At 40.3% G+C, this 13,196-nt stretch overlaps 1 protein-coding gene across 1 annotated transcript in view; it reads right to left on the reverse strand.

Moving 5' to 3' along the window:
* SLC2A13 (solute carrier family 2 member 13) overlaps nucleotides 1–13,196 on the reverse strand; it is a gene marked incomplete at both ends in the record, with an annotated part of 133,652 nt that overhangs the window by 24,305 nt on the left and 96,151 nt on the right. Inside the window, 2 exons of the mRNA XM_079544480.1 lie at nucleotides 7,524–7,644; nucleotides 12,207–12,370. Coding sequence (XP_079400606.1) covers nucleotides 7,524–7,644; nucleotides 12,207–12,370 — 285 coding nt within the window. The remainder of the gene's footprint in view (nucleotides 1–7,523; nucleotides 7,645–12,206; nucleotides 12,371–13,196) is intronic.

Below are 13,196 nucleotides of genomic sequence, written 5' to 3' on the forward strand. Positions count from 1 at the left end.
CATTAGTAGCTGTAATGGAAAAAATTACATCCTATGATGTCACACAGGATGCTAGCATATGATTTTCAAACCACAGAACGCCATCCACTTCAGATACGTTGTATATCAAAGCATTTTTTTAACAAAATAAATTTCTATAAAGACTCCTGCTCCAACTCAGCCTGGCTTCCTGGCACAGAAGGCTGCTACCTCCAAACACCGTGTGCTATCCAATGCATGGTAGATTTTCAAGTCAAATATATGCGAATTCTATTTAACGTGAACATCAGGTGGAAAATATGGCACATTAAAATGTAAGTTGTATGCAGGAGTTCTCTCAGGAGCATTACAGGATAGAAAGTTCTCTAGATTTATTTTTCGTGGGTTTTACCTCAAGCAGAAATACAGCCCAGTACACAGCACCAGGCAGAACAGCACAAGAGCGCACAGGAATGACAGTGATACACAATGATGGGATCATCCCTGTGGTGTTCCCTGTGAAGGATGGAACAGGGATGGAACACTTCATCATCTACCTCAGCATCCTCACAAAAATCCACACACAATATGAATGGCAAAACTAAACTCTTTATTCTGTCCTACTGAGCTTGCTCTACAGATAACTCCATATAAATATATGCAGAGTTGGGTATGGCTGTCAGTCCTGAAGCAGAACCTATCTCATTAATTACTTCTTCTTCATCCACTGGTTCAGAAAAAATAAAAATCTGATTATTAATGACTTCATCTGTCTTCAGGCTTTATGAGTGTGCATAACTGTGTCCTGCAGTTGCCATTCAGCATGATAAAGGCTGCTGGATTTCAAGTGATGTCAAAAGTCAGAGATTATTGTTACTCATAACAGATTAACAATCCAAAAATTAACGTAGATGTAAAATATGTGTTAGTTTCAGGCTTATGCTCTTCTTCACTTCAGCCCTATTATTGTTTGCTAAATAGAAATGTTTAAACAATTCAAACTTGAGCCCATGTTCTTGCATACATGCTCACAGTGATGCAGACAAATCAGGAAGCACAATGAATCAGGAAAAGAAATGTACAATACAGTGCTTACTGACATCTAACTATCAACTACTGATCTCCTCCTTGTCCTCAAATGTACCTTCTTATCAGCCCTACCCAGATATACCCAACTGTATGTCAGAATAATGAGATAGAAAATAGAAATGCTGCCACGTATTCATATACACACTGCAGTCCAGTTATAGCATTGAAAGCTCCATCCCAGAATACATCAGGATGTCTATGTTAAGAAGGATATTTGCATCCAATTATAAAAAGGAAATGCATTTCCTGCACTTTATCAGGACATATTGATTTCCACACTAAGGTTACAAGGTAGCGTCTTGGAAATGGGCTCCTTTGTGAAGAGCCAGCAGAAAATTCCCAGACAGAATGTTGTCAGTGAGATGTCAGTTTGTCAGGATTGAAATATCTGGCAGAGATTATTTGATTTTGATGAAGCCAGGCAGCAGGAAGGTTCTGCAGTGCACCTAGTGCCCTCACAGCTGGATCCTAGGCAAGCCAACAAGAAGGCCAGACTTCAGGTGCTTCAGCCTACCTAACGGAGTAACAACAAGTAGAGAATCAGGAAAGCAAGGCTCCAGAAGTCCCTGCTTCTTTGCAGCTCAGTTGAATGAAGCCCTCAAAACAGAAGTCTCAGTATCCTGGCCCCTCTATTTATTGGGAAGAGCCAAGGAATGGCATTTCTGGGACACTGCTTCACCGTCAAAGCGCATTTTCCAACAAGCTGACGGACAGTTAGGAGGCTGCCTGTCCCCAGACTTGTAATTCCCCACTCTCGTGGTGCCAACTCAGCGGAGGCTTCCCAAGCTCTTACATTCTTTTCATCTGACCAAATGGGAATATCTGAAGCTTTGAAAGCCTGACAGCACTAGCTTTGAGGTCTCTAGCTAGCAGTTTCCTGTCAGGCTGAGCACACAAGCTTTCAGGATGCAGCCTGCCCTATTAACTTTTTTTTCCTGAGTTTACAAGTTGACAATTCCTTCCTCTTTCAGAGAGGATTTGAAGTATTTAGATGTATAATGAATCAGCTGGCAGTGCACACCTTTTCTGAACCAAAAGTACAGCTTGCTTGCTTTCTAACAGTGTACTTTAGAAGCCTCTGGTGCGGTCTCATAAGAAGGTGAAATAAAATCTCTGTCCTGTTGAAATGGTCCTCCAGATGCCAAGGAAAGGTTGACAATTGCTTCTCCCTACTTTTCTTTCCTCTGCTGTTTAGAGTACTCCATACTTACGTTTGGATTGTCACTACATTTTGTGTTTTAATATTGATAGAAGTACTTCTAAGTATAGCTTTCTTACAGCTCTCAGGGGTTTCTTAATTCGAGCTGCAAACTGTACCATGCCAGTTTTTGAGTGATTCAGTAGTAAAAAAGCTTTGTCCAGTGTTCTTGTTCTGCAAGCACTGCTACTCTTTCTATCAAGCTGTTTACATTCCTTCTAGCCACGCCTCAAATTTGCAATTGTTAATTTCAAAACATTTTATCAGTTTTCACTTTTGCCTCATTTTTAGGAACTTTCAGCTTTCTCTTCCACATTTTGCAGCTATAAAACTACATTACTATGAAAATCTGATCCACTCACAACACGCAAGACATTTTCCTCATGCCCTGACAGACTGGGTCTTCTCCATAGAGGAAATTTCAGTGTTGAGTGCCTGCTGCCCTCCACTCCTTCTCCTAATCCTGAACTTGGGTTCAAGGTCTAGTGCTGTTTGCATGTGCCTCGCTGCACCTCAGGCACATAAACAAGCACTTCCTTATCCTTCTGATGATTCCTGTGTTGCTTCCAAAAGCCAATCATTAAATTCTGATTGATCACATACCACTGAGCAAAGAACATGGGGGATACTTTAAGTAGTTAAATCCTTGGAAACTGCAAGCTACTACTTCAAGCTGCCATATCTGGGACACAGGAAATAGGATATTCAACACAAATGAGAAAAACACAGCAGGGCTTTGGAAGCATTTTTTCACTACTGCGAGAAACTAAACTACAGAAGCTGTTTGCTGGGCTCTGCTGACAGTCTGAGAGGTAATGCATATACACACCTGACGTGCTTAGGTCCTCGTGGCTGCACCCCCGCTGCCAGAAGTAGCCTGCCAGCAGCTGGTGTGCTGGGATGCTGACCCACACACAGAGCATCTCACCTGCGCATATGTGAGGATCTATCCTCTCTCAGCTCAGATGATCTTTCTTCCTGAATTTATACTTTAATAAGAATCATATTTTTAAAAAAATACTGGTTCTGAGGTATAGTGACGTTATGAAGGATCCTGAACTCCCACTGTTAACGAGTTAACTCGGAAAAATAAAGTACAATAGTTTGCTCTATTTATATTAAATACTCTGTTAATGGAGGATGTACGTTGTTTTTACTAAAGCTGTTTAAATCACTATAACCAGTCTTAGTTCAGGGCTGGTCACAATAAATCATTTTTGCAAAATTCATAAAGAAAGTACATATTTTTGCCTATTGTCTATCTAGTATAATTAATGTGTAACAGCACTCAGTGTTGGAGCCTTCAGCTCAGTGATGTATAAGCATACATTGAACTCAGGACTTCGAACCATGTGAGGATGACAAAGTCAAAGAAGAACAAGGGAATCCTTGTGAGCCCAGCCCAGCTGGCGCTGCCCAGATTGTTTTACTGAAACTATGAAGACAACCAGCTTGGGAAGGAACCTGAGGAAGTTCTGTACAGGTATCATTTCCCTGCAGTATGAGCCTCAGGGTCAGCTTGAGATCAACCCCAAATTTACCATTTTCACACAGCAGCATTTCTTAAGCAGAACAAGTTCCAATTATGCCTTGTACAGCTGATCAAATCTTAAGCAGTACAGTAAAAGAGACACTTGACTGGAGGAAGATAAAAAGGCCAAGAACACAAGGACACAGGACAATAATCTTTGTTCACAAATGGGTCAGTTTCCCAAAGAAAGGTAGAGTGGGATGGTCACCTATGATTTGCTGAATACTGGAAAAAGACAGAAGCCAGCTACTGCACCTGTCCTACACTTGACCGCTTCTCAGAAGCAGGCAGGACCCCATAAAACTGGGAACATCTTTATAGCTTTGAGAATTCAAGAAAACAGCAGGAGACACCTGCTCATCTTTTCTCAATGACAGATTTTGGAATCCTGCTGTTCTGTACTCCTGAATTTACCTCTGAACTTCTCTCTGTCTTTGAAGGTAAGTAATAGATTGCAGCTATTCTGTTGAACAGACTCAGATCAAAGAAGAGACGTGGTCATGCTGTGAACACCTGCACAGCCTTACCTGGGCTGAGTGTGAAAATAAAATTTGATTTAAGGGCAGTACGTAGGAAGGTGTTCCCCTTTCCTTTCCTCAGTGAGACAGCTGTGAGGAGATGTGGAGGCCTTCAATGGCCAGGACTTGTGCTGCCTCCATGATGACCTTGTGAGTAAAGATTACATTTGATTTTTTTCACTGATTTATGCATTATTTTTTGACTGTTGCTCCACTATCATATTGTACTTCTCTACAGCACATGAAAATATTTTACTTGATATTTGCGGAGCACCTTATTGGTTTGCATTCTGCAAAAAACATGTGTCTGTCTGCAGGGTACAGCTCTTTCAAAAGACTGTATTCAAGCCCTAGGTGTATTTTTCAGAATGCTGTCAGTGCTCTTTGTCAGTCCGTTGTATCTTCATTGCTGTTCTTCCAGCAGCAGGAATTAATCTGTGCAGAGGAATACAGATCAAAGGAACAACAAACAAACAGGCTATTTGTAGTAGTTCTAAGGCTTCCATCATGGACACTCATGCTTATTTTAACCCAGCTGATCTGCAAACATAAAAAGCACTTTTACTCTGCACCGTATCAGCAAAACCTCTGTCAGCAAAATAAATTTTGCTGGTGTTGTTTTAACTTTCAAACACATTTTGGCAAAGATAAATAAAAGTGATATGTGGGAGTCCCCCTACACTATGAAGCACCCAATCTGCACAACGGTGTAGATCCTGGAAAGTGCACCTCACCCCAGAGAAGCCCTGCACCACGCCAGCTGAAGGACTGCTGGCTGCATTTGTGTAGGCACGCTAATTTAAAAGTGGTTACAGTGGCCACAGGGACATGACATTATGTGTTCATCTTCTGAAGTCCTGCTGGCTTTTGGTTTTCCACAAGTGCCTGAGACCTATAAGAGGATTGCAAAGTACAATACTAAGCAAGATGAGATACCAGCAGTTATACTGAAGTGAGCAAAATATGGATTAAACAGCAATAAACCCTTGCAGGGGACATACAAAAACTAACTCCATCTTCTAACAGGTTGATTGGTGAGGATGCCATTTGCTTGCTCATGACACAAACATTTTTTAAAATTTAATTTCACTTACACAGAAAGCAGCTGACTGGTATCTCAAACAGCCACTTCTTCAAGGTGTATACAGTGTATAGTTCTATGTCATCCACTCCAAAAATAATCTAGGTAAAGGAATGAATTAATCTATATGCTCTCTGTATAGCTACAAAAACTCAGCAGAAAGACATGCTGAAACCAGGGTGCACTGGGGATATCACTGGGGATGAAATGCTTTTTAAAATCGTTTCTTCTTCCCTTGATCTATGCTAAAAAAGAGAACAACATTTTGTGTAGTTCCTGCTATCTGGGCTGAAAACACTTGGAATTTTGAGGCTTCTGGTACTGGGACAGAAGCAAGCAGCCATTGACTTCCATTCTGGACACTGAAATTCATTATTCTGAAGAAGTTTGGGGATGTTTTAAATCAGGAAAATTGATATCCCAAATATATGAATTTTTATACACGTGTGTGAAAGTCATCGCTCACGATGTAAATGCTTGTTTTTTATTGAATGTTTAAAGAGTGGGTGCTGTAGCCTAATTCTATGATTTGTTACATATATTAGTATCATCTCACCTGGCTTTTGTGTCTCTTTCCAAAGTTATGGTACAAGATGAAAATAAAAGCTCCTAAAGGTCTCTCATACACTGCTCACTATTTTACATTTTACACTATGTAACACTATGTTCAGTTTTGTCTGAGAGCTCATTCTTTTTCAAAATACACCCATATGAAAATGTGTCATTGATTTTCTTGCTCTTATCTAGATCCCTCGAATTATCATATCTGCTTTTTCTCTTTTTATGTCAGAAATCACAACAGATTAAAGCATTCCAATAATCATTAAATAATGTGCTTTTATTTGAATTACTTGCTTTATTTGGTCATGCTTTTAGCTAGAAGTGCTCACAATACTGAATGTGAACTACCCATATTTCTTACATGCACATCTGTACACCGTTTCAGGTTATAAAATCACCTACTTTCATCAGATAGCAAATAACAAGTCCTGCAAGTGGTGCATCAGCTGTCTCCAGACATCTTGTCCAAACAGTTAACCAAAGTCTGAGGAAAATCCTTTTGACATCTTGCTATTAACATTATCTTACTCTTAAAGGAGAGCATTTGAAAGCTCTTCGCCCCCTCTTCATTCTTTAACTAGTTTACTTGTAGTCTAAAAAACTGCATAGGCATATCTAAAAAATAGCAATATAGCTGACATCGCAATGGGAAAAAAAGTAAAAACACAGCTTTTGAAAGTTGTGATCCTCATCTCTGCTAGTATTAGCATCTGTGTACTCATCTGAACACTTTCCTTCCTGTCCACATGGGCCTGTGAAATTTCAGTTCCTCAGAATCATTGCTGTAGCATACGAAAAGCCTTGAGCCACATTTCTAAGCAAGACCTCTAGGAGACCAGAAACTACCATTCATTTCTCAGTTTTATGTCTATAACCAACACATGTACAACATGTTTTGAACTTAAGAATTTCTCCAGCCACGTAGCCAGTTTTGTCTCAATTAGAGCCCTGACATTTACCAGCCTGCCAATTTGGTGAATGTCACTCACATGAGTAAGAAAACACGAAATATAGAAAATGGCACATTCATAATACCTTAGAAATTATCTTATTTGAAACCACAACTGCATACAGTTGGGAATGTTTTATATACTACAGAATAAAAAGTCAAAAAATCAGGTTTAACTGTTAATTGGTCTGTAATTGTTGGGAAGTTGTTTGTTGTTTGTCTGTTTGCTAAAACAAAAGGCAAGGAACAAGTCTTTTTGAACAGTTCACAGCTGTTACAGATGACGACCCTACAAGCAGACTAATAACAGCAACCATATTTGCAAATTACTTTTAAAATATTTCAAACTTGGTGTCCACTGTGAACTTCAGCAGGTCTGATATAACAAAGAAGATCTGAAGTGTGCAGTCTGGTGCTTAACTGCTCTACTTTATCCAAGAAACTACACAGGATTATTCACAGCATTTAAACAAAGAGTCTAATTTTCTTCTCTATTGAGGGAAGTAAAGATTTTAACTTCAGGTATCCTACTTAATTCCTTAAACTAGAGTGTGTGAATACTTATCCATTGCCCACATGAGGCTGTAAAATCCAACTGGCTGGAAAAAAAGTCTTCAAGAAAGACCATGAAATCTCACCTGTATTTTGTGCAGGTAGAGTTTTGATGTGAAGGATCTGGTGGATTAAGTGTGACTCTTGGCGAGACCTGAGCTGACAGCAAAAATCCCGAAGCTAGGATAATGAGTGCTACAGCAGTGCCTAAAAATACAGATAAAGAACAATGTGATACTTTTCTCCAGAAAACATGAAATAATTCTCTATTGAACTGGGCTACGCTTCAGAAAGCAAGGTACCCAATTATTATGCACACGGCATTTGCCATTACGCAGAGCAGCTGTGATGAGAACCTGAGAAGAATACCCTTTATACTACATCTTCATCTTGAATTAGGTTAGACATTAAAGTCAAGTGAATCAGGTTTAACATCCAGATATTCAATTAATAGGTCAAGACTTTTTTGTCATATGCGTAATTGAAGGCTGCTTGAATGAACAGAGAAACTCTTTTCAGTGTTGAAAAGTGCTGCAAAGGTAAAATTTAACAAGCAGTGTTTACATCACATTTCCTCCCATTCCCAGACTTGCAGGCTTTCCTGAAGACAGAAAATAGCATCAGCTTTTCCATCAATTATTCTTCCCTTTGTCAAACAAGAGAAATCTGACTGTTCATAGAATGCCACCAAAATGTCCAACTGCAGTTTCTGAACTTCTTGTTTCAAGGATTGCATGTAACAAAACTGATAGGAAAGAGCCCCCTCCACCTCTTTGCTCCTGGCTCCAACAAATTTCTTGTACACGCCCAAGATTCCTACTTTGTAGAACAGGTCATTGCCTGAGCTCTATGCAGCTTTGCTATTTGTCACACACACACACAGCATGTGCTGCATCATTTCAATGACATCAGTATAATCCATTACTGAGTATTGCAACCAACTTGAACTCAGACTAATGAAATCTTTACATCTTGGTACTTGGTGAGGCATTTAATTCTGCGTTGAATAAAATGCACTCTTTGTCACATAAATAGCAAGTACACAAGTAGGTGTATTTTGAGAGGTCCCATAGACCATCACGTACAGACGACCAAAAATACAGAACTACTTACAACTTTATTTGTGCATTAGTTACTGATTGTTTAATCACATTTTCCTTAGCATACAAAGACTGACTCAGGCACCACCAAAGCACATTCCAATTGGAAGGCTGTAGTGCATTCTGAAGTATGCAATGTCACAGCTTAATGGTTGAGGGCAAATAAGAATATTCAATCCAAGAAGATGCCTCAGCAAGCACTTGCTGTTCATGATAGAAATTCACAGAACGCACCTGTGCAAACCTTTAAAAATGTCACTGCATTGAAAACCTTAACGTGTCACTCTTCTCACTCTTTAACAATTACACATTCTCCATTTTTACTTTTTGATTCTTAGTTTTTTCTCTCTCAACAAGAATTTTCTAGCAGGCAAATCCTTCAAGAATAGGATTTTTTTTTTTCTGAAGTATAAATAATATCTTAGGCACCAAGATAATAAAAATATAATTCATTAACATGTCTGTGCAGCAGCCATGGCTAATAGATATGAATATGCATGAACTCAAGATTACTGGAACGCAGTTACCTGAATGGAGGCAACTGACATCGTAAATTCAATCACAAAACATATATGAGATAGCAACTATCCACCATAAAACATAATTTGAATTTATTCTATACTGGGCTTTATACTGCTATGGCGACCAGCTATGCTGATAATTCCATTTTTCTGGGCAGGTGCAATACTGTACTAGATTTACTGTACTTTCTGTATTTACTAAGCTTTCAAAATGCCATGAACCAGACAGCCAATATATTTAGAGAGGGCCCCTAATCTTATTTATATTCATTCTAAATATGTCATGTCTTTCTCTCAAGTTAACTGAATACACAAATGTGCATTACAGTACCTCTGCACGTCTTATTTCTTTGGAGAAGTACTGAATTATAAAATTGGTGAATTAAGTTTATTATATGTTGTCATTCTGTGGAAGGTTTGTTTAAGATTCACTAAAACATACAATTGTAGTATGCCATTAACTGAGATGAAAAAAAAGGATAAATATCTTGAAGATATTCTAGATCCATTCTGCTACAAACAAAAATACAAATTGTCAAATGCCCAAATATCACCATGCTTTCAGATTGCCGGTTCTGAAGGAATGAAAGGAAAACACGAATAAAATGGGATACTGCACTTACCAAAATTCCAACATTTCACAATGAATAAAGTTGAGAAAAGAAATACACAGAGGAAAGGAAAGATGGAGAATCCTTGCCAAGATACATGAAGGGGAAATTAAGAGGAATCAGTAACTAAGAGTGCGTTGATGTTTAATCAAAATCTTACCATCTTTTTACAAAAACATCAAATCCATTAGCCTTTACAAAAAAAAATAAACAAAACCAGCAGCCTTGCAGCAGCAGGCAAAGGTAGCAGTCTAACTCTCATTCTGTACTGGGGCTCACATGCTTTCCCCAAAGAAAAGCACCCAGTGCAATAACTCCATGTGAAAATTGATTTCCTTAGAACCATAAACCGAAGTACAGCAGTAATACAGAAGTTCACCCGAGACAAAAAAGTTACTGTTGAAAACAAATCCACCAGCTGATTTAGTGATTATCATGTTAGCCCACTTGCTGAGAAAAGAACATCATACTCACCACTACCTAAATGTTTGTCAACACTTGTATCAAGAAATTCTAAATAGCACAGACATGATGTGGGATTTCATTACTGTCATTATTGCTGCCATATTTTCCTTAAGCAGAGACCGTGCAATACTGAGCACAGTGAGAATGCAGCATGGATCAAGTGAAGCTGCAGGACTGACAGTGGGCCGCCAACTACAGAACAAGGAACACAAATATCATTACTAATGACTTCATGTCCAAATACCATAAACAAATAACCCTTAACTGTGTTATTCTCCTTTGCTAATTTGGTGTCTTATTTCTATCCTCTCATCTGTTCCATGACTCATATGCTTTACAAGACACATTACTATCCACATTCAATCTTAGAACCTTTGAATACATCAACCAGAGCCAAAAAGAAGAGTTCAGTGATTGTGTACAAAATCCACATGGTAATCACACCTGTATGGTGGTTCCAAACAAGCAGTGAACCCCCATAGGGCTGGCCAGACATATGAGGTGTCATGGCATAACACAGAAATATATAAAAACAGAATGAATTCTATTAGAGTATAAATGAGAGATAATGCCCACAAAACAAGTTTCAGGAGAATGATAGAATTGTATTTCACAGGAAAAAAAAAACAGAAAACAAAAGAGATAATCAAAGGAAAAACGGAATTGAGCCAGGTAACAGTACAGGGCTGGGGCTTTTTTCTCTGAAAGATGTGATACTGGCTACACAAAAGAACCCACAGAGGAAAAGTAGTTTAACAGATCCGAAGGTGGGCTGATAAAAGGATGTCATCCAAAGGTCAAGGTGATGCACTTGGGTCAGAGCAATCCCAGATACGTGTACAAACTGGGAGAAGAACTCCTTGAGAGCCACCCTGTGGAGAAGGACTTGAAAGTCCTGGTGGACAAAAAGCTGGACACAAGCCAACAGTGTGTGCTTGCAGCCCCAAAGGCCAACAGTATTCTGAGCTGCATCAAAAGAGAGGTGGCCAGTAGGGAGAGGGAGGTGATTGTCCTCCTTTGTTCAGCCTGAAGAGGTCCTCACTACAGCCTTTCAGTATCTAAACAAAGCTTACAAACAAGATGGAGGCTGATTCTGTATACAATCTGATAGTGATAGGACAAGGGGGAATAGTTTTGAAATTAAAGAGGGGAGATTTAGGTTAGATGTTAGGAGGAAAATTATTACTCAGAGGGCAGTGAGGCCCTGGTACAGCTGCCCACAGAGCTGTGGGTGCCCCATCCCTGCAGGCACTCAGGGCCAGGTTGGATGGGGCCCTGGGCAGCCTGACCTGGTGAGGGGCAGCCAGCCCAGGGCAGGGGTTGGGGCTGGTGGGCTTTAAAGTCTCTTCCAACCCAATCCAAACCGTTCTATGATTCTACATAAAGGTAACCCTCTGAGATTTTTTTGGTCATTTTTTTAAGATGTGAGGAATGTGCTTTCTCAACCTCCCTCCACATCCATGGACTTGGATCATGAAAAACATTTTGGGTTTCTCAGCTTCAAATCAACATCACAACACATCAAACACAGACTTCTTACAATCTGGAAATACCAAACATGCCACAAGTCCATGTTATACCAGTTTAGGTAGCTGTAAAAAAATACACGCAATACTGCCATCACTGTTTGGCCTAAAAGAAGGCATCCAAATGCTCTGGGCAGACAGATACCTGTTCTGGGGGGACTGCAAGTGGGCAGGACTCTGGCAGGTATTCCTCTCTGCTCTATCACATCTACAGCAAGTCTGGATCCCACACCGGACAGCACTGTGAGATACAGAGACATTCAAGCTTGCCAGTTAAGCAGCTGTGAGCATTAATCCAAGAGGAGCAAGAATCTCTCTCCTTCTTCCAGACCATGGTCTTGGAAATACCACAGCCTTCACATGTTCAGCAGATACTGCCAGCTGTATTGTACTGCTATTCTTGATTAGCTACATGATTTCAGCGAGGAGACAGGAGTCAACATCATTAGTTTGAAGAGGATTACTTTGATCAAGTTAGCACTTGGAACGTCCTTGTTTCATTCACGTTACCACGAGGAAGGCACATCTCACTCCCGAGGCACTCACCTGCTAAGCTGCCCAGTGTCAGCTTACGGCGGCCCATCCTCTCAACGAGCCAGACTCCCACCAGAGTGAAGATGAAGTTGATGAAGGCCGTGAGGGCAGCCAGCCAGATGGCCAGCCTGTCATCCTCAACCCCTGACATCTGCAGGATGGTCGCACTGTAGTACCTGCAGGCAGAAGGACACAGCCATCACTGGCATCAGTTTGCCTCCCGTTATTCTCCGATTGTAAATCAAAGGAGATGACAGCAAACGCCAAGTGTGAGCTCCTGTGAATGCGGCCCCAGCCGGACACCAACCACATGGGGAAACCAGGCGTTGCCATGGCACGGCTTGCGCTTGGCTGAAGTTTTGACCGAAGGACACTGAGAGATGAATTGCCATTCCTTTGGCTGTTTGCATTTCCCATGGTCAATCATATTCTGCCAGAAATTAGGTTTGCACTTTTTATTTAAACAAATCTGCACAGCCATTGCTTTATGCTCTTTTTTCTTTTTTTTTTTTTCTGCCAGGATGTGGGATTTCAGCAGTGTACTGTCTAGGGAAAACATGAAATATGTTTTTGCACCTATTAAAGGTCACACAGAAGTAGTCTAAGGCACCCAACACATCACAACCGCCCCACCCAACCTCCTTTAGGTTTCAGGCTGCGTAGTTTTATTCCCCTATGGCTGTAGTGCCTCACAGTGCTCATTGCATCACCTCTGTCCAGCCAAAATCCCATCGTCTTGAAACACATCAGCACCATATTGCAGGAACGTGAATCTGCACCAGCCAGGAGCATTTGACACAAGTTTCTGTTTCTTTTTAGAAGGAATTGACCATTCCACCCAAATGGTAACTTACATATTACTCAGCTGAGCAAAATGAAAACAGAAGGAATAAATAAAGGAAATCTCCTATTGCTTTTCACAGAGATTGGATGAATACAGATACTGCACCTGTGTTCCCAAGGAGAGTTCAGGAAAACACATGAGCAGCTTTGTTTGCGTTG

Source organism: Tetrao urogallus (genome assembly GCF_951394365.1).
Source record: "Tetrao urogallus genome assembly, chromosome: 1".
Lineage (NCBI taxonomy): Eukaryota > Metazoa > Chordata > Aves > Galliformes > Phasianidae > Tetrao > Tetrao urogallus.